Genomic DNA, 24,905 nt, shown 5'->3' on the forward strand with positions numbered 1-24,905 from the left:
AGATATGACGAAAAGGATTCTGAAATATTTACGACAACGACAAAAAGTTTCACTTCAACCCCGCCCGCCTAAATGTGACAGGCACTAATATTTTTTGTTTATTATACCTAAGACACAGCCTATTTTGTCTACCTATTCAGATTGTTCTACTTCTTAGGGTAGGTATATTGAATGAATGGTATTATTTATTTTGCCGCCAGCGAAGATCACCGGAACGCATGCGTGGTTCCCGAACGACCCGCAGTAAAACGACTGGTCACGTGACTCGACGCGGCATTCGTTCGTCTCACTTCGGCAGTCGTCGGCGAATCTGCCTCGCGGACGGGTGTGTCCGTGTTCGATAAATCAAAATACCACTAATGTGTCAAATTAAACGATTCCGTTGAAAAAAAAGTGACATGTGCTCCGGGAGTGTTGTAAACACGGGTTGTAATATCGGCTTTTTGTAGAATATCAGTATTTATTACGTACGAAAAGCGTATTTACTTAAAATTTTGTGTAGCCTACAGTTTCGTTCGTGATTGTGGTTCGCTGACATTCCTGGTCGGGTTCGCCGTAAATGGTATTTGCTTACAAGTTCTGGGATTTGGATAGTGCTGTGTTTTGATACATTCAGGATGGTTTGATTCACGATGGACCGTGTGAGTGGCGTGTGCCGATTTGGCGGAGTGGTATCAGCTGTGAGGACTCGAACTGGTCGGAGTCGGAGGAGGGTGACCGGGCCCACTCAGGCCGCCGAAGAGTTGCCTGAGGCCCCGCGAAGAGGTCTCGGGGCTGTCCTTGTCCTCGCTTGTATAGTCGTTTACCACAACTGCCTTTACTGCGGCTTCGTTTTTGATGACATCAGTGCCATAAAAGAGAACAGAGATCTGAGACCGCAGACTCCCATCTCGAATATCTTCCTCAACGACTTTTGGGGAACTCCAATACACAAGGTGAGACGCGCGGTTAAGTGTTATAAAACTTAATGACTTAAGAAGTTGGATACCCCAGTTAAAAGAAACTGTGTGTACTTCATAATTAGTCTAATGTGGTGAAGTTTTGTTTATTACTTTATATCTACTCAGAAAATATGTAGAGTAAAAGTACTTAAAGGAATTGTATGAAAAGTAGGTAATTATGAACCTAGAACCTACCTAAATGGTCGTACACATTTTGTGACAACTTATAACCCGGCTTTGAAATTTCGAGAAGATTGAACTCAAGAAAAAAGTTTCAAGTCTCTCCGTATGATCTAACCTAAAAGACAAATTTCAGATTTTAGTAGTCATTTCAAGTAGAAAAATCTTTCACAGCTAAGTAAGTACCTACTAAATAAAGTTGTCTGAAGTATTTAACCACCACCTATCTACCTATATTCACAGTAATAAACATATTTCAATGAATTTACAAACTGAAACCTAATACTGAGAGTGCTTGTAAAATGCCTAATAATACTCCCTGTGAAAGGGATAACACTTACGTGAGATTAAATTAACAAATAGAAAGTTTCAAGTAAAATTTTTGCCCAAAGTTTAACTTACTTAATTGTAAATACTAAATCATAATATATAAGTACTTAGGTATCTACTCAGCTACAACATCTCAGTTCCAAACACAAAACAGTTGCATGATCCAAATCCCCGTCATCAACCATCGCTAATCCGGCAATTATGCAACGCCAGCCCCTGCGTTAAAAAGGGCGCAATTTGTTTGTGTCGAAATGGACCATTTATTGCTAACGACCACTTGCGGCTGTAGCAATCAAATTAACTATGGATACTGGATAGTGTTTTGTAAAGAAACGTGCGAAAGAATACAAGCTGATATTAAAAGAAGAATTAGAAATAAGAAATGAATTGTTTACAAACAGCGATCTCATGAAGAAAAAAAATATAAAATCATAATACTTACCTATTAACTACAGTCTACATGCCATGCAAAATAACATCAAGTTTCATCTGCGCTATAAAGTTAAAGTCATGTCAGCTGTGATATTGTGACGTCATATTTCGCAGTTATTGTATGAAGAAAATATTATGTTAAAATGACGTTTCAAAATAGCACGCGTATATTTATATACGGCGAAAACCAGGGCCCAGAATTAAAAATGCTTAGGTGCTACGAAAACAATTTAAAGTTATGACAGCATTTTGAATAGTAAAAAATCTTGGCCAGTCACTCAATATATCAAAATCACGAAGATAGATAAAATTATCCCATTTAAGTCAAGATCGATGAAAAGTGACTTGGCAAAATATACATAACTTCCAAACAATTCCAATTTTCCTATCAATCTTTGGAAATCTTCAACCCTAATGTCTAATGAATGGGGTAAAGATTTCGAATTGGAGCAAGTTTTGTAGAGTTCTACCGTTTACATTCCGATCCTAACATTAACATTTAAATGAAGTAGGAATCGCTTTTGTTTGAGATTTGTCTGAAGCATTGAGCTGATTTGTTATTCTTTTATATATTTGAATTTGAATGGATCAGTTAAGCAACTCTGTTAGTTAATTGCAATGGATTTGTATACCGTACTAGCTGACACGCCCCGGCTTCGCTCGGGTGGAGCTTAGAGAATTGAGGGGGAGGTTGAATTAAATTTTTCTCTCCGTAAGAACCATCCTCGTACTTCAAGGAATATTATAAAAAAAGAATGAGCGAAATCACACACATTCAGGGATTTATTTTTATATTATACATAGATATGCATTTGCTTTACAATAAAAGTAACTAGAAGTCTTATATTTAAACAAAACATAATAGTACGTACCTCTATTTGGTTTGATTTATCCATCGTAGCACGAGTTGGGGGAATTATAAGCTTTGATTGCACGAGTGTTTCTTATGCATTATCTTAAATATTATATTTAATTCGGTCCTACGTTAAAAGGGCTTAAAACTATTCTCTACTAGATTATATTTTCACGTAAAAGATTTTGTATCAAAAATATTCTTATGCTAAGTATATTTTCCCATTTTTATCCAATTCACTGTTTTTGAAACCGGCCAACACACTTTTATGCCATTTTTTCTTATTTCTCGCGGCTAAAACTCAATTAATCATATAAATTGGAAGGTCATGTGATACTTTGCCTTACCCTTGTCACATGTAAAAGAGCTGCTTGCTTGTATCTTGTGGAATATATCACCGAAAGTCACTTTACTGGAAAACTCTGTTCACAAATCACCGTGGATTATTTTGGTTTTGGTTTATTTTACTACAAGTTGGCGGTCTCATCTATAATTTAATAAAATGTAAGCTTATCAACCTGTATGGGCTTGTATAATATAATTATTAAACAAGTTCTGTGGGGAAAAGAATAACACTGATTTTGGACATGTCTGTTTGAGTTTAGAGATTTATTACAACCCAATTGTGTATTTAACTTCATAAATACTTAATTTACTCAAACTCTTAAAAGATCTTTTGAATCAGTGTTAGCTATTAGTTATCAGAAAAATCTAAATAATTTTAAATACATATCAAAAATTGCGTAACTGACAGGAATGGAACCTGAATCTTCTGGGTTCGCGCCCGATGCCTTGACCAATAGGCCACGGTTTCGCTTACTGCCAGTGACGAAATTTGTCACTCAGTACTGAAGCGACCGTTTTTGTTGAAGTGTAGGTAAAAATACTAAAGAAATTATAAAAATACAGAAAAATCTAGTACTTAATATTATTAGAGACTGTACTGTACATAAGCCTAACCGCAAGCGGGTGTTAATCAAGATAAATTATTCACTAACCATGAAACCAATTTCATATATTATAGCTCTTGCATGAAATATTAAGAACCGTGAGAGTGGATCACATGTATCAAGTAACTACTTCGTAACGATAATTATATAATATGAAAGCTTAGAGTTTATGCGGGAGTTTTGTTATATAGCTGACTTAAGTCCTCTTACTTTCTTTATTATGAGTAATTCAATGCCTTTTGTTTTAACCCAGTATAAATACACGCTTCACTGTGATGGAAAGTGCTGATTTCAAAAACGAGAAGCGTTTGCTAGAAAATATCTTTAACAAGTGTTATAAAGATCGCCTATAACATCCGTCCTATGATGGAATACGCTAATGAAAGAGTTGACACCTGACATAAAATTTTACTCATATTATTCTTCCTTGTCATTCCGAAATTAGAATTTAGTTTTATTTTAATCTTTCAGAAAATATTGCTTGAGTTTTTGATGTAAAACTATGTATAGCTGAGATTTCAGTATGTATACTATAAACATAATATGTATATTGTATAGATATGGTATATGTATGATACTGGTATCGTAGTAAATAAATTGGACAAAATTACGTCGCTCTCTCCCCTTCGTATAACCTCGCTCACCCTAATAGCATAGCATTGTTAAAAATATCGATTATGCTTTTGAGCAACATCTCAATTCGCGATCGGGGAACGTAAGAGGGATGTATACTTCCCCCTGATTTTTTGCAAACTCGGTTGAAAATTGATGTAGACATATCTCCACTTTTCCCCCTCCGTCCGTCTGTTCGTTTAAATATCAAATAGAATGAAAATATACGTTATTCAAATAGACGTTTACAAGATCTTTTGGATCTTAAAAGGTCTCTCCGTTGGTTCCTAATGAATCTACTACTACTACTACTACTACGACCAAAACATCTTCTTTTATACATATCGACGTTGCAAAACGATCTTGTTGAATAGAAAAATCTCGATAAATTGAGCTTTACACCAGAGCCAAAAAATACGTATTTTCAAAAATTCCTAATTCGTAATTTATCAGGAGTAGGTAACACTACCTTATATTATTACTAAGCGTATGTACCTACTAAGAAATAAATGTTAAACTTTTTACACATACCTATAACGGGTTTAATTTGAATTTAAGTAATTAACATAATATAATTAATTAACTTTAGGAATTCGTGTGCATGATAAATAGAAGCAAAAACCGTTGAATCTCTAAATTGTTTAATTCATCAGCTTTATGTGGACGAGATTAATTAATGTTGTCAGATTTGATTAAATGTTTTTGAAGTTGTTGTTAATTAAAATTTATCTATGGTAGTGGCTTGCTCCTCTTGATCCCTGTTTAACGCCATCGAAATAGCGCATCATCATTCGTTTAATTTTGATGATTAGGTACGAATATAATTACAACTATCCAGGAACTCCATTTTAATGAAATTACTACGCTCAGTAATTATGAAATTACAAAATATAGTGCGCTATGATTTATTTTCCCGAGTCAACGTTCCTATACTTATTTAACAATAGGAACAGAAAACTATTTACTTAAAAACTTAGCACTAAAAATTAATACATGTATATTTACAAAAAATTATAGGTATACCGTCCAAGTCGTCGTTAATGGACATAATGCCCAATACACTGGATGGCACTAATGCAGCGAGGAATGGCTAGGCTTAGCGATTTGCCATTGTCAAGATATCAATTTTGTCTAGTTAATATTAACTAAGATTGAATATTTGATTTAATTATAATAATATGACAGATTCTATAAATCTAAGTAAATACGTAGGTAACCATAATGTAATGGATTAAACAAAATGGTGACACAATTATTGAATACTGACACTTGATTAAGTCTTTTGACGCTCCTCTTCCAAAGTTCTCACGTCGATAATGAGTTTCATGGTTTCAAGTCAAAGCAAAGGCAAGATCGGCTAAACTAAGCTTTGCCTTTTAGCATATTGTATACGAGAGCCACGCGAGACCCCAAGAAACACAAACAGAGTTTCAGCAAACAGCAAACTTTGTCCGGTAATTTACAATGTGCATTTGTAACTATCCTTATGGTCATCAAGGATAAACAGGGTTTTCAAAGTATTCAGGACAAGCAATTTGAAGCATAAATCACTGTCACTAACCACTAGAGTTTCGCTCGTGAACAGGAACGCTGGTTTTCTTACTGCGTTTTTTTTACTCGATCATAAGTTAGCCGCTGACCGTGGTACTATTATCTCTTACACAGTGCTAATTGTAGATGCTGTTAAATGAGCTTAAAGTACTTAAATTATTCTATAGAAAATTTAGCAGTAGCATTAGCATACTTCTTAGAAGTAACTGGGACGAACAATCTGCAAGACGTCTCTGAAAGTTTTCGCGCCCTGGAATTTTGAGTGAGGACATGAACACTGGATTCCTTAATGTGTTTATTCTGGAGTTCAAAAAAGTTTCTATAGTCTCTGATAATACGCAAATGGCACGTTATCGGTAAAGTTAAATGTAATTAAGTAGGTAATTATTACTTAAGTAATATAGATAAGTGTCCATAAAGTAACATAAATCGTCCTTAATATTGTGCTGCAATTAAGTGCCAATATTTTTTAAATGCTTGTCGCCAGTAGTAAAATATTCATAAATGGTGCCAAAGAAAAAATTGTGACTTGGGAAAGTTTCTTCCGTAGACTTCGATGCTGAATTTCTCAATACTGGAATGGTAAAAAGATATAGCGCATGATCTTAGATGTTAATGAAATGTTGTTTATTGTTTGGAGAATCATTATGATTGCAAACCAGTTTTTATCCTAATTTAAAAACTTAATAAGTACCGCAAACTACCAAGGATAACATCAATTCTTTGAAAGCAACCGGGATGGAAAATCTGCAAAGGTTACTGAAAGTTCTGCGCCCTGGAATGTGAATTTGGAACGTGAACATTCAATTCCTTAATGTATTATAATTCCTTGTTCTGGAATGGAAAAAAGTTGCTATAATATATGGATCGGGCTACCTTGGATGATGACTGAAACTTCATTCATTATTTTGCAGTGCGCTGCAAATGAATGAATGAAAGTAAATGTAAACTAACAAGCCAACCAGACTCCAGAGTTGCTGCTGTTACGCGTACCTACAATGCAATTATTTAGTTTTACGGGGGTGAACTTTTCTGAACGACTACATCTGATTCCTAGGTAAATTGTTACCTGGCTGGCGGAGACTTCATAAATAAATATTTAATAATATCTAGGTTTTTTCTGAGTCTGTTACATAAATCATTAAGGTTGCCTGGAAGAGATCGCTACGATGCAACTTCCTACATAGACTAATTACTTTTTAATTTTTTTTATCCTGTCCATTTATATTTTTGTGGTGTGCAATAAAGAAACCCATGCACACATACAAACATATATAAACCTACTTAAATGGTCTATCAGTAAATAATATTATATTAAGTAGGTAAGATACTAGATAGAATATTATATTGAAGCAGTCCAAGTAATTTGTAACACAACTTCAGAAATGGAAGGAAGAAACTAGGAAAGCTTTTTATTATTAAGTTACCCCTTCCAACTTAGCCCGGTTCCGTCTTAGATTGCATCGTCACTTACCATCAGGTTACCATTGCAGTAAAGGGTTAACTTGTATCTGAATTTAAAAAAAAAAAATTATTACTTAGACGAAGACAACTCATTAATGCTTGTAACATAGAACTCTCATTGAAAATAATAAAATTCAGCAACCCAACCAGGATGGTAAATCAAGTAAACATGTTTCGCGAATAAGTGAAAATTTATGGACGTAATCATCATGAATGTTTCATCCGAGTGCAGTTGAACGCCATCCGAGCTGGATTTATGCTTGCCCAAACGACAGAAGTAATTAGGCTACATGAATTAATTTCCAATACGCCACTATGACAAAAGTGAAAAGACGTGAATCTACGGTGGATAAACTACTATATCGAGATCGTCTTAACATGAGTCAAACTCCTCAGGCAAATAGTATACTTACACTACGGGATATAAATTATACCTATTATAGTCCAATCAATATTGGTGTTCCCAACACTTTTTAGCTCTATGCGAATTATTGTAACCTTGAATGTCTATTTTGACCGGACGATAATATATATTACTGTATATCCCGTATTGTGAAATGAGCTTACAAAGACATTAAGGAGCCCAAAAATCTTATTACAGCTTGACCAAATTGTATTCAGTAGGTAGTATCTTATCTCTATCTCTACTTAATACAAAAGAAAAGCACTTCCCTTTTGTCTTAAGAACAATTTTGTAATCATCCCTAGAGTAACATTTTTTTATTGCATGACATGATAAGCTTGCGATTGATGACAATCATGCTTCAAAAAGCAATGATGTGGCACGCTTGCCTAGAAGATGCCTATTCACTCTTGTTTTGATGGATGGATTTAGGTTATACGCGGCAGGAAACGGATGCTAGAAGGGCATTCCAACATCTTAGCGGTTCGTATCAGAGACGTTAAGCAAAAACGTTTTATGCGCGATTGAATGTCGACCACATAAGGATGCCAACGTTCATGGTTACGAGATCCTGACGTAGAAATATCTACGTTAGGATTATCAGAAACGTTGAGAAAAACGTTTGGTGCGCGTTGACTGAATGTCAACCACAAAAGGATGCCAACGTTCATGGTTTCAAGATCCTAACGTAGAATCATCTACGTTAGGATCTTAGGATCAAGTACGTTAGGAACACCAGTTGTAGATTTTCTCCTGATTCATTCATTTATGCATTAAAATAATAACAAGCAACACTTTCAATAGCAACACTTAATATTTTTGCCTCAACACATTTCAATGGCCATACAAAATATTTTATGATACCTAGACATAGCAATATTGCACGACAATTTTATATTCAGATGTCATACACGTCGTTTTGAAAAGCTTCGGACCCATTAGCAAATGAATAGTAAAAATGTTCGTGACTCCACCATTCAGGTTCGGTATTATAAAATACGAAATAAGCGAGGATAAAAAGATCTACGTCCAACAGTGGTTATTTTTTTGTCGTTTTATTCGTTCCTTTTTATTTTTACCGTTGAATTAGATATTGAATTCGGCTTTTTATCATTATTTTTATGTGGTTGTATTTAGATCCTATATTTTATTGTGAATAATGTGAACGTTTATTTGTTATGTATCTGTTATGTTATGAATCACCTAATTTGTAATGCACGAATATATTATCATTTTAGGTAATTAGAAACGCGAAAGCGCGGCTCTACATTGTAGCAATGAGCATATTTTACATTGAAGAACCTAATTTGTACAAGTAGGTACTTATCTACATACGCCTTTTATTTTGATTGTCGTAATGTCTGTAACTACTTTACTTTTAGTCCAAATAAAGCTTTTTGTATTTAAATTATCTCTGCATCTACAAAATTATAGTTTATTTTTATTTTTATACAAGAATATTAGCCAATATTAAATGACTAATATTCCCCTTTCCTCTCCAATTAAGCGTCAGGCTTGTGCTAGGAGTAGGTACGACAATAGTGCAACGGGCGGGGTTTGAACCGTCGACCTTTCGAATTATTGAAAAGCAACATAAATTGTTTTTATTAATTGGCTTATAAGTTTATCATAAGACCGGTGTAGTTTGGTTTTATGCAAAGGGAAACGCCCATTCGTCAAAGGGTTTTTGGCCAAAGTCCATCAATGAAATTAATTAAAGGAATTAGGACTGAAATCACAGATCAAGAAACAAGCACTATTTTGGACATAGAACTCGGAGGAAGTTGTATAAACCCTTTTGTTTATTTGTTTTCTCAATACCTACATTGCCAAGATTGTCATTACGAGCGGAATTAGTTGAGTGTCTTTTAATTACGCCGGAGTGTTACGCACAAACCGTTACGAGCAATATTTCAGTCATTAGATAAGATTTTTTTAATATTAATAACATTAATGGATGAACTTTGACTAAAAATGGGCATTTCCCTTTATGTCTTTCCTTTCTGCACGAAAAAACAACTATTCAAGAATATTCAAGTCTTTCCTTCTCACATATTTTGCTTTGATATTTTATTTTCGAAGTATGTAAGTAATTAATAAGCTGCCCTTTACATTTAATTATTTCAACATTTAATTCAATCAAATCATCATTTTCAAATTCACTAATCAAAACTACATATTTAGTTTTCTCATGATATTAAAATCTTCTTATTCATTTTAAAGTGTCTACTTAATTTTAATCTCGCTTCTGTATCCTTCATAATGGCGTGAGGATGGGACAGTGAGTGTTTGGATAAGAGATTAACGCCATTTCGCACGTCGGCTTAGCCAGAAGAGGATTATACGAGTATTTTATACACTGTCCTATGAAAGAGATAATAACTATGCTAATCACCTAATTAGTAGCAAAGCTCTCCCGTGATTTGAACAAGAAACAAACGTAATACGAGTATTTCTGAACTAAACTAGTAAGAAATACATACATATTAAGCAGGTACTTATATACAACTAGCTGACCCGCCCGGCTTCGCTCGGGTGGAATTTAGAAAATCGGCGTGGGGGTAGAATTTTCAAAAATCCTGAAATAGGTACCTACGTACTTTTGTAACTGATAACTCAAATATCGATTTTCATTTAAATAACTCAAAAAATTACGGACTCTCATACAAAATTTTATCCCCTTTAACCCATTTGGCAGTAGAATTTTCAAAAATCGTGAAATTATTTTTATTTTTAACTGAAAGCCTGAATACCAATTTTCATCGATGTAACTTTTAAAATGAAAGACTTTCATACGAACTTCCATCCCCTATTTACCCCCCTTAGGAGTAGAACTTCAAAAAATCCTTTCTTAGTGGATAGCTACTCTTTACAAAGAACAGACCCTCCAAATTTCATGTCTCTAGGACCAGTGGCTTAGGCTGTGCGTTGATATATAAGTCAGTCAGTCAGTCAGTCAGTCAGTCAATCAGTCAGTGAGTCAATCAGTCAGTCAGTCAGGACTTTGAATTTTATATAGATAACCAGTAGCTTGTCCAAAGTTGTGTAATGAGTTGATTACCTAATAACATAATAAAAATAGGCTGAATTATCACTAGTTTTGAATATATAATATACCTAGCTGATATGATATGGCTAGAATAAGTCAAGTAATTTCTTGTTATTTTTATCATCATGAGTTTAACTTTATGTACCTACTAAGTTACTATTAAGTAAGTATATATTTTTAATTAAAAATCCCATGTCATTTTTCTTCCTTAAATCCTTCAACTTGCGTAGAAACCCAATTAATCATACAAATTGGAAGGTCATGTGATATTTACGCCTTACCCTTGTCACGTGGAAAGAGCTGCCTACGTCGTTATCTATCAGACATATTGCTAAAAGCGATGTCAACGTGAAATTCTGTTCGCAAATCACCCTGGTAAACTGACGCTCCCGTTTTTAGCCTTTTTGTGTGTCTAGTTTATTTAAAAATCCAAACTTTCATTTACAACAGCCTGCCGAACGCATTCATCAATGTCAACTAACCATGTAACGTTTTGCATACTCTTTTTCGTGAACCAGTAACCAATATCTATGTTAGTTTAAAGTTTAAACACACTTAATAATTTTAGGAAGAAAGCTATCACTACCTATATTATCACTACCCATATTATAAATGCGAAAGTGTGTTTGTTTATTGGTTTGTTGGTTCGTTGGTTTGTCCTTCAATCATGACGCAACGGATCGACGTGATTTTTGCATGGGTATAGTTTAAGACCTGGAGAATGACATACTTAGGCTACTTTTTATCCCGGAAAATCAATAAGTTCCTTCGGGATTTTTAAAAACCTAAATCCACGCGTACGAAGTCGCGGGCATCAGCTAGTAATTAATAAATCTAGCGTCTTCTGTTACATTAATTAAAGACTTGCTAGTGTAGAAAATCTCAACTTACTTCAAGTGAACTAAAATTCTACTGGACGTTAAATTTTTCATCAGTGAACTTTTATTTTTACAAATTTCTGAAGCCAGTTTGAAGTTAAAAGCTTTCGTTCATTAAGCTAAATTATTCCACCAAAAACAATTATTAATTTATAAACGTAGACGGTAGTTGTACTGTGCAAAGTTGAAAAGAAAGTCTGATCATGCCAAAAATAACGGACCAAAAAGGTACATTATCATCCGAAACAGAACGCCCATTTATTAAAATATTAATTAACCTTGCGCTTATCTCCAATAAGGCTCGGAAACCCCAGTGAAAATTTGGAAGCTTTCAGCTAAATATAGGTGTAGTTACGTAAATTACTCATTTTAGAGTAGGCAATGTTTCAAGACTTCCAGACAAGTTCTTTAGTAATGAATCAACAATGAGGTGAAAATGGTTCAGTGTTTTTTGCTCTTAGTGTTTTTACAAAATGGTTGGAGAGTGATGCGCAGACATGCTTTTAGAATTCCATTGTAATTTGCCTCCTTTCTATCTAAAACCGCTCGATATTTTTATATGACCTCCATCCTCCTCCATCTTCACATGCTTAAAATGCAGGAACAATCTATTATACTTAACTAACTCAATATTCAACTGCCTTCATAGATTCAGTTTTAAGTTTATAACATCAATGAATATAACTTTTTCTACGGCGATTTTCTGATTCTTATTAGTTAGTCTTTGGAATCATTTTTCATTTTTCCTTCGATTATTCTTCCTATAGTTCATCGTTGCTTATAACATTTATAAGAGACAATACATTCAATCGAGGCGTATGATTTCGAGGGGCGTTGTTTAATACGGATGAAACCGCGAGCGGGTGTCAATCGATAATAAATTATTCACAAACCATGAAACACATTTCATATCGCTTGTGCATGTAATATCAAGAACCGACAGAGCGGATCGCGCGTATCGAGTATTTTGTCAAGTGATTATTTTGCGCTGAAGCCTGCAATTTATGTGAGAGCTGTGTCATGTTACCGCGGTTGGTCCATTGTTGTTCATAAAAAGTTAATCGACAGCCTAAATTCGAGCCTATCAACTTTTATTTTGCTTGATTTTTTAAGTTTAACCACTAAATGCTGTCCACGTTTGAGTCCATAATGCTTTGCTTTAAAAATGTTTAACATTTTAAAGCACAATTTTTTTAACCCTTGTTTTTATTACTGAAGTGGGACTGGGCTGGACACTGGGATACGCATGTCCGATGAATTATGAGCAAATAAATTGAGTGCCAGAAAAACAAAGACGTTAAATCAGACCAAGGCGTCGTCGTTGGTGCGATGAACTCGATGCATTTTTATGAAAGGTTGCCCCGCCCCAACTATCAATAGAACGGGATAAATGGAAGATTGAAAGGGAGGCCTTTGGCCAACACTGGGGCACATCAGGTATTAAATAATGATTAAGTATTATTATTTTATTACATTAATGTTTTAATCCCCATACGATGATCGCAGTTTTCGATTGAAGTTTGGATCTAACTTGACCAAATTCCAGTAAGTAAGTATCAACTTAGTTACTTCCTAAGTTATTCATTTGAAAATAAATGGAGCGAAAACTTTTGTTTTTAAATACGAAGTAATTACTGAAATTCTATATCTCTGTGCTTGTCTATTTTTACCTACTATTTAAATATTAACGGAAGCAATTGTTCCAAAGTAAATTACATAATGTTAGTTTCTGACAGTTTCACTTAACTATGTCTACGCCCTCAATCACCAGTCAATAAGTACAGTTAGATTCCTATGACCTTTCCAGTTTAATATGCGATGAGTAAATAAAGCATGATAGTTTCGGTGGTCGCGTGACTGGACCTACACGTGAAGCCATATTTCAACGACCTTTTCAAGAAATTCATTTGTACGTGAGTTATTTATGGCCTAGCGTGGTTTCTGTTACGTGCCACTACGGAGCAGTTAAACTTGTTTATTAACATAATGAAATAATACTAGCTTTTGAACTACCCTCTGTGCAGGCGAAAACAGTAATTCCTTTGTTTAATTCATAACTTTTATGCATATTTCGAGCTTACGTTTTAGTTTTAACAATATAGTTTACGGCTTTTGTATTCTAAGGTTATAACTGGTACGTAATTATATATCTAGTTCTAGTTTATTTTTAGAGAATGTCTAATAGTCCGAATCAGTTTGTCTAACTATGTACATATTTTTTCAAAAATTTGGTGCGTAGAAAGTAATAGATATCGATATTTTTAAAACATTTTCACTGTTACTCGCATGGTTTTTGCAATCGGAATTCCACGGACACTATCGAAGTGATTTGTCTCCTCGTTTCTAATTCAAACCGCTAAAATTAGGAAATCCCTTCCGCTTTCCCCTCAACTTTTAATATACCTTCATTACTCTAGAACTACTAATCTTTCAGGATGATCTGCTTTACTTACAAAGTTTGAACGTTGCAACATTAATCCAAAACCAAAGACTCGTACGGGAAACGCGTATCAGCAAACTAGGTCCGGTAATTTGCAGCGTGCATTTGTATCCTTATCGCAACCGGTGGCTGGGACGAACCGGGACTTTGGAGGCGACCGGGACAAACAAACGGAGACATAAATCAATGTCACAGCGAGTTTATCGCGCCTTCGCGTCTCGCCCGCGGACGTGAATGCTGGATCCCCTAATGCGTTTGTTCTGGGGAAGGAAAAAGTTTGTTGTACGTGGATAGCGCTATCACGGATGCTGATTGCGGAAACTCCATTCACTATTTTAAACTGTGATATTTTGTTCCTTGACCAACTTTGTGAGTTACCTATTTAGTGCAAGAATTACGTTTTATGACGGCGGAGCGTATTATCGGGTATTAAATTTTTTGTTGTTTGGAAAATGATTTGGTCTTGTTACCTTTGCTTGCAAAATATTACAAAGTCTGCGAAAGTGGGTTTTTTTGTGAAGTGTGTAAGTCTTTCGCTTTATGACATGGTTCTGATTCCATACAAAATTCAAATCATGTTTTTTTCTCTTGTGAGTTATATTAAATGGCACCACCATTTTTACAAGAACTATCTACGTATGTAGAGCCATGATTAGCATGTATCACGATCAAACTACAAAACTTTACAGAGTCAAAATTGTTACCTATTTTTAGGGTGCCGTACCTCAAAAGGAAATGAGGAACTCTTATAGGATCACTTTGTTGTCTGTCTGTCCATCTGTCTATTGCAAAATCACTTCGACTGACTTGCAGGTACCATTGAAAGTGGTGGGAAAAACTTATGTCGGAAAGGCGGTCCATATCCTAGCAGCTCGAATTAGAAACGAGGAAGCAAAATCGCTTAAGATTTTGACTACGAACCTTGACGATGCCCGGTACGATAGCACACGATAGTAGAAAGGTGAAGGAGAAACCAGGTAAAAAAATTGTTGGGCACACTTTCTAAAATATATCCTATACTCTAAAGAATACCGTAAGCCTTAAAACATTAGGGACCTGTCATTGTAGAGCAAAATAACTGTAACATTCTTCCATATTATTTTCGCATGTCAATGGATTATTACTTAAATCCACTATTAAAGCAATGTTATGTTTCTATTACCTTCTTTAGGCCTTTCGGTGACCACGCAAGCTGTAACAATAGTAATTATAGGCACGAAGCTGGTCAAACCTTTTCGCTTAGTTATTGAGGCAATTACGGCTTTATCTTGTTCTTGATCGACCAATCCATACTTCCATACTTATATTATAAATGCGAAACTGTGTACATGTCTGTCTGTCTGTCCATCAGCCTGTCTGCTAGCCTTTCACGGCCCATCCGTTCAACCGATTTTGTCGAAATTTGGTACAGCGGTGATAGCCTAGTGGTTAATACGTCCCCCTTCTTTTCGGTAGGTCGGGGGTTTCGATCCGGGGCACGCGCCTCTAACTTTTCGGAGTTATGTGTATGTGTGCATCTCAAAGGTGCGTTAATTCTGCCAATCCGCATTGGGCCAGAGTGGCAGACTTTGGCCTAAACCCTTCTCACTCTGAAAGAAGACCCATGCTCAACAGTTGTACGTACTGGTAGTGGGTTGATTTTGATGATGATGATTCTAGGCATAAATAAAAACATAAGCAGGTACTTTGCTATATTTTCTTATAAATAATATCTAAGTAGTTATTTAATCAATACAATATGGCAGAGACATAAATCTCTCTCGGAATATAGTTCCTCGTAAAGCTTAGGACAAGATACAGGATTTCGAGGCGTGTTGCGGCTTTTTGAAGATCCCTTAATTCTACCACTAGGGAGTATAAATCCATTCGTCACACGCTTCCAAGACGCGTTACGTATTTTCCTCTAAAAACTACTCTTTTAGTAAATCTATTACGTAGAGAATGACGGAGATACTTACCGCAGTTATACCTTGTGGAATATATACTACCTGACGCCCGCGACTTCGTTCGCGTGGATTTAGATTTCAAAAATCCCTTGGGAACTCTTTCATTTACTGGGATAAAAAGTAGCCTATGGCACTCTCCAGGTCTTTAAATATACCCATGCCAAAAATTACGTTAATCTGTTGCTCTGTGATTGAAAGACAAACCAACAATCCAATAAACCGACAAACCAACAAACAAAGTAAGTCACGGCTAGCGCAACTTTGAACCAGAAATTTACCTTTAAACTTTATCATGGAGTTACATGAAATCTTAGAATAACAATGAAATTATGAATACTGACTTGTGCAACCCATTTTGCTTTTAACTTGTGATCAAAGTTAATCGTAACGTGACTTTAACCGCATATATGCAACTTACCCTTATTCTAATTTGCATTTCATTTCCACCTACCTACATATTATATAGTCTTACAAAACCGTTTGCAAGTTTTTTATTTGAATTAGGAAAGTAGGTACCTAAGTAATAAATAAAATGAAACTACTAGTAGTAGTAGTAGTAATAAAAAAATCTCAAAAAGTTGATATTAGTTTTAAATTTAGACTCACGAAATAGGGCACTTGATTTAATTTTTTTAAATAGGATTTTTTTTTGTAAACGAGTATCAATAATAATTAATAGTCTAAAGTCTTTACTTAACAATGTCCTAATCGTCTTTGATTGTCTAGGTTAGGGAATTAACTCTCTACCTACCTACTGTCTCAAGAGGTACACAGCAAATTCCGTCTAATGCTCACAATCTATTAGCATGAACTTAATATCAATTACGTCCCGATCCTATCCGAGCAACTGTTTATCTTGAATCCTAATTCCGCTCTAAGATGGTTATTATGAGCATCCGAGACAGTTTATTGGAATTTCAACAGTCTCTTTGAACTTGAGACGACAATGGCGTAGTATTCTGCGCTACAATTAACAATGAGACTGAGATCTATAGAGCGCACTTTGACTTTGCTCAGACTTAAGATTGAGTTAAAACGAGATAGATTTATGTGAGAGATATAGCTCTGTCTAGTTTTAACTCTGTCTTAAGTCTAAGCTAAGTCAGAGTACGCTCTAAAGATCTCACCCTGAGTTCTCCATCGAACCATATTTTGATTTTGACGCACAAACTAAGTTCCCAACATAGGTTTTTAATTCAATCTGTGGCTGTAATAGCATTAAAAATCCAAATTTATGTAATCCTCAACTTGCCTGTGAATGTCCCGTCAAAATAGGTTCAGCCGTTCCGAAGATTAGCCCGTTCAGACAGACAGACAGACAAAAATTTAAAAACGCGTGATTCAGTTATGGCACAATTCAAATAATTATATGAGCTTAATATGGTTATTGTAGTTATTTCAAAATTACAGACTGACACTTCAATTTGATTTATTAGTATAGATTCTTCACATACGGCGACTTGTGAAACATTCACAATGTTTCGGTGCATATTCACGGTAAGGAAATATCGTAGGGTACATGCTACTATTTGTCACCGACATAAGGGTTACCCCACATACACAGATTTACGTAACACAAGAGTCGCCGTAATTGTTGTCTGCTCGAATTTATTATCCAGAGCATTTGTCACTCTTACAAGGAGGCAGGAGGCGGACTTGCTTGGCACCGCGCCCCAACCATGCTGCGTTATATTGAGTGCCAACAACTGCAACATTTACCCTGTTATGCTCGGTTTATTGCAGACGATTTTATGGTGCCGAAGCGTACTGCGTATCTCAAGAATGCTTATTTTGTATATCTACTGATCTACTGCTTTTGTATGCAGTATTGCAGTATTCCATTTGAAGTGGCATGTAACATAATTTCAACTATGTACAAGTTAAACTGATAGAGGTCCACTGCTGGACATAGGTCTCTTGTAGGGACTTCCACACGCCACGGTCTTGCGCCGCCTGAATCCTGCGGCTCCCTGCGACTTGTCTGATGTCGTCTGTCCACCTAGTGGGGGGGTCTTCCAACGCTGCGTCTTCCGGTGCGAGGTCGCCATTCCAGCACTTTGAGACCCCAACGTCTATCGGTTGTACGAACTATGTGCCCTGCCCATTGCCACTTCAGCTTCATAACCCGTTGAGCTATGTCGGTTATTCTAGTTCTTCTGTCTCCTCATTTCTGATTTGATCACGTAGAGAAACTCCAAGCATAGCTCTCTCCATCGCCCGCTGGGTCACTCTGAGCTTTCTTATGAGGCCCATAGTTAGCGACCTTGTCTCGGATCCATATGACATCACTTTAGAAGATGAAGTTAAAACTATGTAAAATGCTCCAACTAACAACTTGTACCTACTTTGTTGAAACTACGTTACATGCCTACACATAATTTTTGACAAAATGTGTTCTTGTTTTGATAAAATATTTACAACAAAAGATTTTCGGCTGTAACAGTAGTTACCTACTAATAATAATTAAGTTTCACTATGAAAGTGGTCATTTTTCCGATCCTAATAAGGTATGTAGGTAGTTTGTAAATAAATACCGCCCGTACCTATAGTATCATATTTGGGTGGGAGCTTCGTAATTAGCAAATTAGTTTAAACAGTAGAAAATTGGATATTAGGGAAGGTAAATAACTATATTAATTATGTCTTCAATACTCGTTAATTAAGCCACGCCAGCTTCTCTTAATTGAGTCTTTAAACTAATTTTAGAATAGATAAAGCAATATTTAATGGATTCTACTTCATTAATAATTGTAAAGCTTCATTGCTTTGAAGTCTGCGGTTCGTTAATTGATCTAAAAAAACAGAGGATCTGTTAAAAGTACTTTTGATATGACAGTATTTGACACAAGCAAACATGGCCAGTTCTTTCTTAAAATTTACGAACTATATTTAACTTTTTATCAGTTCAGCACTCTCTGATTTCTATACCCCCTACTACGCAGCTGATGATAAGATAACTGAGACACGAGAATAACAACGTATAGTCTGCGACAGGTTAAAATGGCAAACGGGGTATGAGGCGGGGGACGCCCTGCATACCCGCACGTCACCCGCACTCGCCAGCACCCCTGTGTGGATGTGCGGGGCATTCCCTCCCCGATTGCCATTTCAACCTGTCGCGTACTTATAACTATCTTTTTCACGCACAACGCTGCCTCTCGTACTATATTGCTTGAAATTCAGGTACTGGTCAGAATATACGTTAACTAGTCAGAATTTGCCATCCAACCGTGAAATCCTCTTTACCCCGTCCGGCGTAAATCGTCCTGAGGTAAATAAAGTCCACGGCAACAATAAAACCTGGGCGGGCTTAAACAATAACAAGCGGAGGAGAGCTAACATTGCACCGGCCTGATTGGATGTTGAAACTTTTAAATGCTTCAACATTCCCAACGTAAAAGGCTAAGAGCTGGGTTTTTACACGACTGCCCAAAAAGAAAAGGAGATAAAAGAGTGTAATCTATGCCACTGACGTTTGGGTAGTATAAAAGCCGGTCACTGAAAATCAGCGTTGGGGCGTCTGTTACCTCAGAATCAGATATTCGCCATAGAGGTTTGTGTCTGAGGGGCCCGATGTTTCAACACAAGCTAAGTGGCCTACCTGTTCGAGGTGTTGCACTGCTGTACAGGACGATATTGCCTACACCATGTATATGATAGGTACCTCGAATAAACATTATTATATTCTATTCTATTCTAATGTTTTCAAGGTGCATGTATCTATGAATGTATAGAGTTTCTTTATTCCACGTCTTTAATGGAAGATTTTATACGCCTTACATGCATTCGTCATTTCTCCCTTTTGACCGACAGCATGGCATACACAAGAATTGCTCACAGCAGATTTAATTTGGTCTGTCCATCGCATGGACAACCTTCCTCGTCCTCTGGTGCCCTCCACTTTATACTGCACGACAAAGCGCTCTATGGAATCACTCGCATGCCTGTGTATTACCCTTGCCGGAAATTGAACCAGGATACGCCACAATTGTCTTTTCTTTAAATAGAGATAGCGAGCAAACCAGAGAAACTGCCGATGCGTTGCTAGCCTTTCAGGAATTTGTTGGTCCGCTCTTGAATAACCCCATGTTGTTCGCATGTGCGTGGAAAGAAGGATCGTGCGTGTCTATAAGATCCTCACTGCTCTAGCGAGGTTGTAAAAAAATACAGGTCTGAATATTTATAATCTAAGGCCTAATAAACTAAGTGTCAATACTAAATCCCTTTATCTGATACAGTTCAATGTTCGCAGTACCCGAGTCAGAAATTCAGCTTAAACCAATTAACTGTTAGCTGGGTATATAAAGTTAATCCATAACCTACTAAGGTATTCCATTGGCTTCAATTAATTGATGTTACGGATATACCTTTGATAATAAGCAGGAATATTCTTTAGTTACCACAATGTTGCTTTTACGGATATGTCCTACTTTAGTTCATGAAAGTTTTTCAAGTTTTTAAGGGTTTTTAGGGTTCCATCCCTCAAAAGGAAAAATAGAACCCTTATACGATCACTTTGTTGACTGTTTGTCCGTCTGTCTGTCTGTCTGTCGGTCTGTCAAGAAACCTACAGGGTACTTCCCGTTGACTTAGAATCATGGGCAGGTAGGTAGGTCTTATAGCAGACATAAAGGAACAAATCTCAAAACCGTGACTTTAGGGTTACATCGCACAAGAAAAATTAAATTGTGTTCAAGAACAAATATTGCTATTTTCAACTTTAGATTACTATACCAAGTGGGGTATCATAAAATAAAATAAAAATAAAATAAAAATCTTTTTTATTCAAATAAACTTTTACAAGTACTTTCGAATAGTCGGATGCATCTACCACTGGTTTGGAATGGCTTTCCTACCGAGAAGAACCAGCAAGAAACTCGGCGGTTGCTCTTTTCAAATATTTGATATAGGTACAAGATTATGCCATGTATAAAAAAGTACTTGCAGTCTTGTGCGTTGCTGGAACGAGCTGCAGGTCAAATCCACGCTCTTTTATTATTTAGATAATCTTCAATTATTGTGTAATATGCATTTTTCAGGAGCATATTTTTTAAAGATTTTTTTAACTTGTGCAGAGGTAAGTCTAAAATAGTTTGCGGGATTTTATTATAAAAGGTTGTTTATACCCATACCCACAAATGACTTTTGGACTTTCCTGAGGCGGAAGGTAGGAGCTGCAAGCTTGTTACTGTTTCTAGTTAGCCTATTGTGTAGATCACCAATTTTCTTGTAACTAAAAATATTTTGTCTTACAAAAATTATGTTATTATAAATATATTGAGAGGCTACTGTAAGGATATCTATTTCCTTAAATTTCTCTCGAAGGGAATCGCGTGGTCTTAAGTTATAAATTGCGCATATGAAAGGGCTTTACCTGTCCATTCTAAAATAAATTTTTATTTATTTTTATGCATAGGTAACAGTTTTTAATTTATCGTGCACAATGTCGAAAAACTAGTAGTACGGGACCCTCAGTGCGCGAGTCTGACTCGCACTTGGCCAGTTTTTATAGTTTTAGAGCTATGCTAGTTGCTAAAAACATTGACGGTCATTATACTTTATAGTCTACCATTAGAATACTATTTAGTGCGCATGTAAATTAAAACTACCTGACTGTTCATAAGCACTTTTATACACTTTTACACTTACAAAGTTACCTTGAATAAAAAACATTATATTCTGTAATTTATTAAAAAGATTCTCTGCGTGGAAAGAAATATTCAAATTAGCTCTGAGTTAGGTAGACTTACTGTGTTTCTTTATTAATCACTTTATCCTTTATCTTTATTGTCGGAGGACTTATTTTACTTGTTTAAAATATTCTGTGTTAGGGAAATTGCAAAAACCCTTCGTAGCTTTGTTATTCAATTGGATTTTCGTTGTTTCAGGTACTAATGAGCTGGATATTTCTTCTCCACGCACTTTCTTCACCGCCCTTCCACTTATTTACATTATCCGATAACGTAAATACCTAAGCGGAACTCGACTAGGGTTGCCAGATTAAAATATAAAAAAGAAGAGCAAATTAGTGCTGCTTTGGAAAACAGGAAATTTTTAGTAAAAGGAGGACATATTATTTAATATCTATTATCTATATTTTTTTGTAATGTTATAAAAAAAACTTGGTTTTTTTGTAGCAATTTGGTCTTATTATGTAAATGTACAAAATGTATTGTTGCTGAACAAATAGTTATTGCATAATTTTAATAATGTTGTAAATATTCGTAATTTTTACTTTCATTTCGTTCAAATTATTCATTTTTAACCGATTTCCTAGCCAGCTTTCAAACGGAGGAGATTCTAAATTGGCTTATTTTATTTGTTCACACACACTATAGGTAGTATTATGATCAAGCATTACTATGAAATCATTCTAAATTCTAATAATAAATATCGATGCGTTTATAATCCTAATCGATTCACTTATAGAAGCGAATTAATTAATCGATGAAGAGTGATCGCTTCGGTACATCATTAAATATAATCCAATTAACTGAATACTAATAGGAATATTGGACGTATAGGTAGGCCAGTATACTATTGATGGGTTAAATGTACTTAGGGTAAACGGATAATGCCGCAAATAGATTCAAGATTAATTTGAAATCATGTGTCAACGCACTACTTAGTTTGAGCTTATCTGTCGCTTTTTGCGCAGGTATACCATAGGTATACTTAACTGTGACAGTATGCGACAGGTCGAGATGGCAATTGGGGAAGGAACACCCTGCCCGCACAGCCCTAGCGCTAACCCGATCCGATATCTATGGTCTATATATGTATGTATCTGTGGTATCTCTTTAAAGGGAAGAAAACCATGAAAAACGCTTCATAGTCATTGCTAATCTTACGTAGCTAGGTACCTAAGTACATAATTATACTAAGTTTAAATGAAAATGGTATCTCTTTGTCTCGAAACATAAAACGCTAAGTAACAAAATAAATCAGGAATATATTTTTGCGCGAGAAAAGTAATTATGTTAACTTACTTATAAAAAAACTTCCTTCTATTCACAAATTTTCTCGAGGGACGCAAAAACGTTTCAGACGTTCTTGGATCTAGTTATGGCAAAATATTTTCCTGAAATTCGGAGTAACATCGGTCGGGCATTGTGTAAAACTCGGTCTCAATGGAAGGCGCAAGTCTCATACTTTTGAGGAGTTAGTACCTGTTAGAGTAAGTAAGAATTTGCAAACTAAAGGATGGTTTCCAAGAAAAGAAAAGAGTGCTTGACCAAGCTTGTTTGGAAGCTACATAAGGAACATGTGAATGTGTAGAATAGAGTAGAATTTGATTGGTAAATATCAGTACATAGGATGTTTACAATAAATTAAAACTAAGTATACGCGGCCTTAGTATCAGCAAGCGCAGTGTGGGACGACCTCCAACCCGCTGGACTGACGACCTTAAGAAGATAGCAGGAAGTGGGTGGATGAGGAAGGCGGAGGATCGTGTGTGGTGGCGTGCTCTTGGGAAGGCCTATGTCCAGCAGTGGACGCAAATAGGCTGATTGATTGATTAATTGATACGCGGCCTTTATATTCTACTACATACTCGTTCGTATCTAGCATGCAAATATTCAATACTCATCAGGAAATCTACACAGATAATCCTATTGAGATTAAAATTGGTAACTACTATCCGACCTGAACTGAACCTAGAGCCTTCTTAAAGCTTCTCAAATAGGGACAGTTCTACCAGGCTGGTCACGTCAGGTCACGTCACGTTACCCGAGATATCTATCAATCCATCACGGAACAACTGGCAAGTCTAGTTTACCACAATCAGGCAACACTTCAGCCTTTATTCAACATAGATAGATAGGTAGGTAGGTAGGTACCTACTCTTTGTTCAAAGGCAATTAAATTTCAGAAAAGACCGTAAAAATAAAACCTGTAGGTTATAAAACTATTTATTTGGATTACCCAAACAGTTTTATTGCGTGGTTTTTATTCTAATACTTTATTTGAATGCCACTGTATGTTGTTGAATAAAATAAATGCCTAAACGTAAATTCCCCTAACAAATACTATAGAAAGAGAGCCAGCGCGTGCAAGACCTTCGTTGTTGGATTAAAAGCTGAAAGTTTCTCTGCATATTGCCCCCAACACAGGGAGGATCGATCAGCTACTACGAAATTTGGCTCATGGTGGCTCTGGGAGATAAAAGGAAAGGGATAAAAGGGTGTACAAAATCTTATGTCAAAGTATAAAGTCAATTTTTTTATATTTTCTTCGGAATAGTATTAGAAATCACGTCATGCATTGCACATTGCACAGACACTTACGTGGCAACCCGCTGCCAGACGCCTTTAAACTTTTAAACTTTGGGGCGTCTGGCGCGCTGGCTCTTAGTCCACTAGGTACCTATAGTTAACAGTGGACATAAAAACAGTTAAAAAAGGTACAACTACAAAGCGTATCGTCAAAAGCTCTCGTTTATTTTGGGAAACATGTCCAAAACAAAACACGGCCATTTTCGAAGGCGTGATCACATATAGTACGCGACAGGTCGAGATGACAATCGGGAAGGGAACGCCCCGCACACCCGTACATCCCCCGCGCTAACCCGGTGCGGGCGAGCGCGGGTGACGTGCGGGTGTGCAGGGCGTCGCCCCCCGCCTCATACCCCGATTGCCATCTCGACCTGTTACGTACTATACGCACGTTTCGCTTTAGCAATGCTCGTTTTCAAACGATAGTCACCACAAAAAACGCGTTCACAAATCGAAAAATGAATAAAATCGATTTCGACAGCACCGCGGCTATCTAAATATCCAATTTTTCGTCCATTTGCAATTTTAAATAGCATGCCATGCGCTGCAATATCAGTTAACAATAAAGCGTTATACTTGCCTAGTTATCAGAACATACTA

The 24,905-nt window shown here is 36.1% G+C and overlaps 1 protein-coding gene across 1 annotated transcript in view; it reads left to right on the forward strand.

Moving 5' to 3' along the window:
• The first annotated feature begins 288 nt into the window (after positions 1 to 288).
• The window catches only part of Tmtc3 (Transmembrane O-mannosyltransferase targeting cadherins 3), a 236,270-nt gene continuing 211,653 nt past the window's right edge, over positions 289 to 24,905 (forward strand). The window contains exon 1 of the mRNA XM_034969103.2: positions 289 to 935. Coding sequence (XP_034824994.1) covers positions 633 to 935 — 303 coding nt within the window. The 5' untranslated portion in view covers positions 289 to 632. The remainder of the gene's footprint in view (positions 936 to 24,905) is intronic.

This window comes from Maniola hyperantus, chromosome 6 (genome assembly GCF_902806685.2).
Source record: "Maniola hyperantus chromosome 6, iAphHyp1.2, whole genome shotgun sequence".
Classification (NCBI taxonomy): Eukaryota; Metazoa; Arthropoda; class Insecta; order Lepidoptera; family Nymphalidae; genus Maniola; species Maniola hyperantus.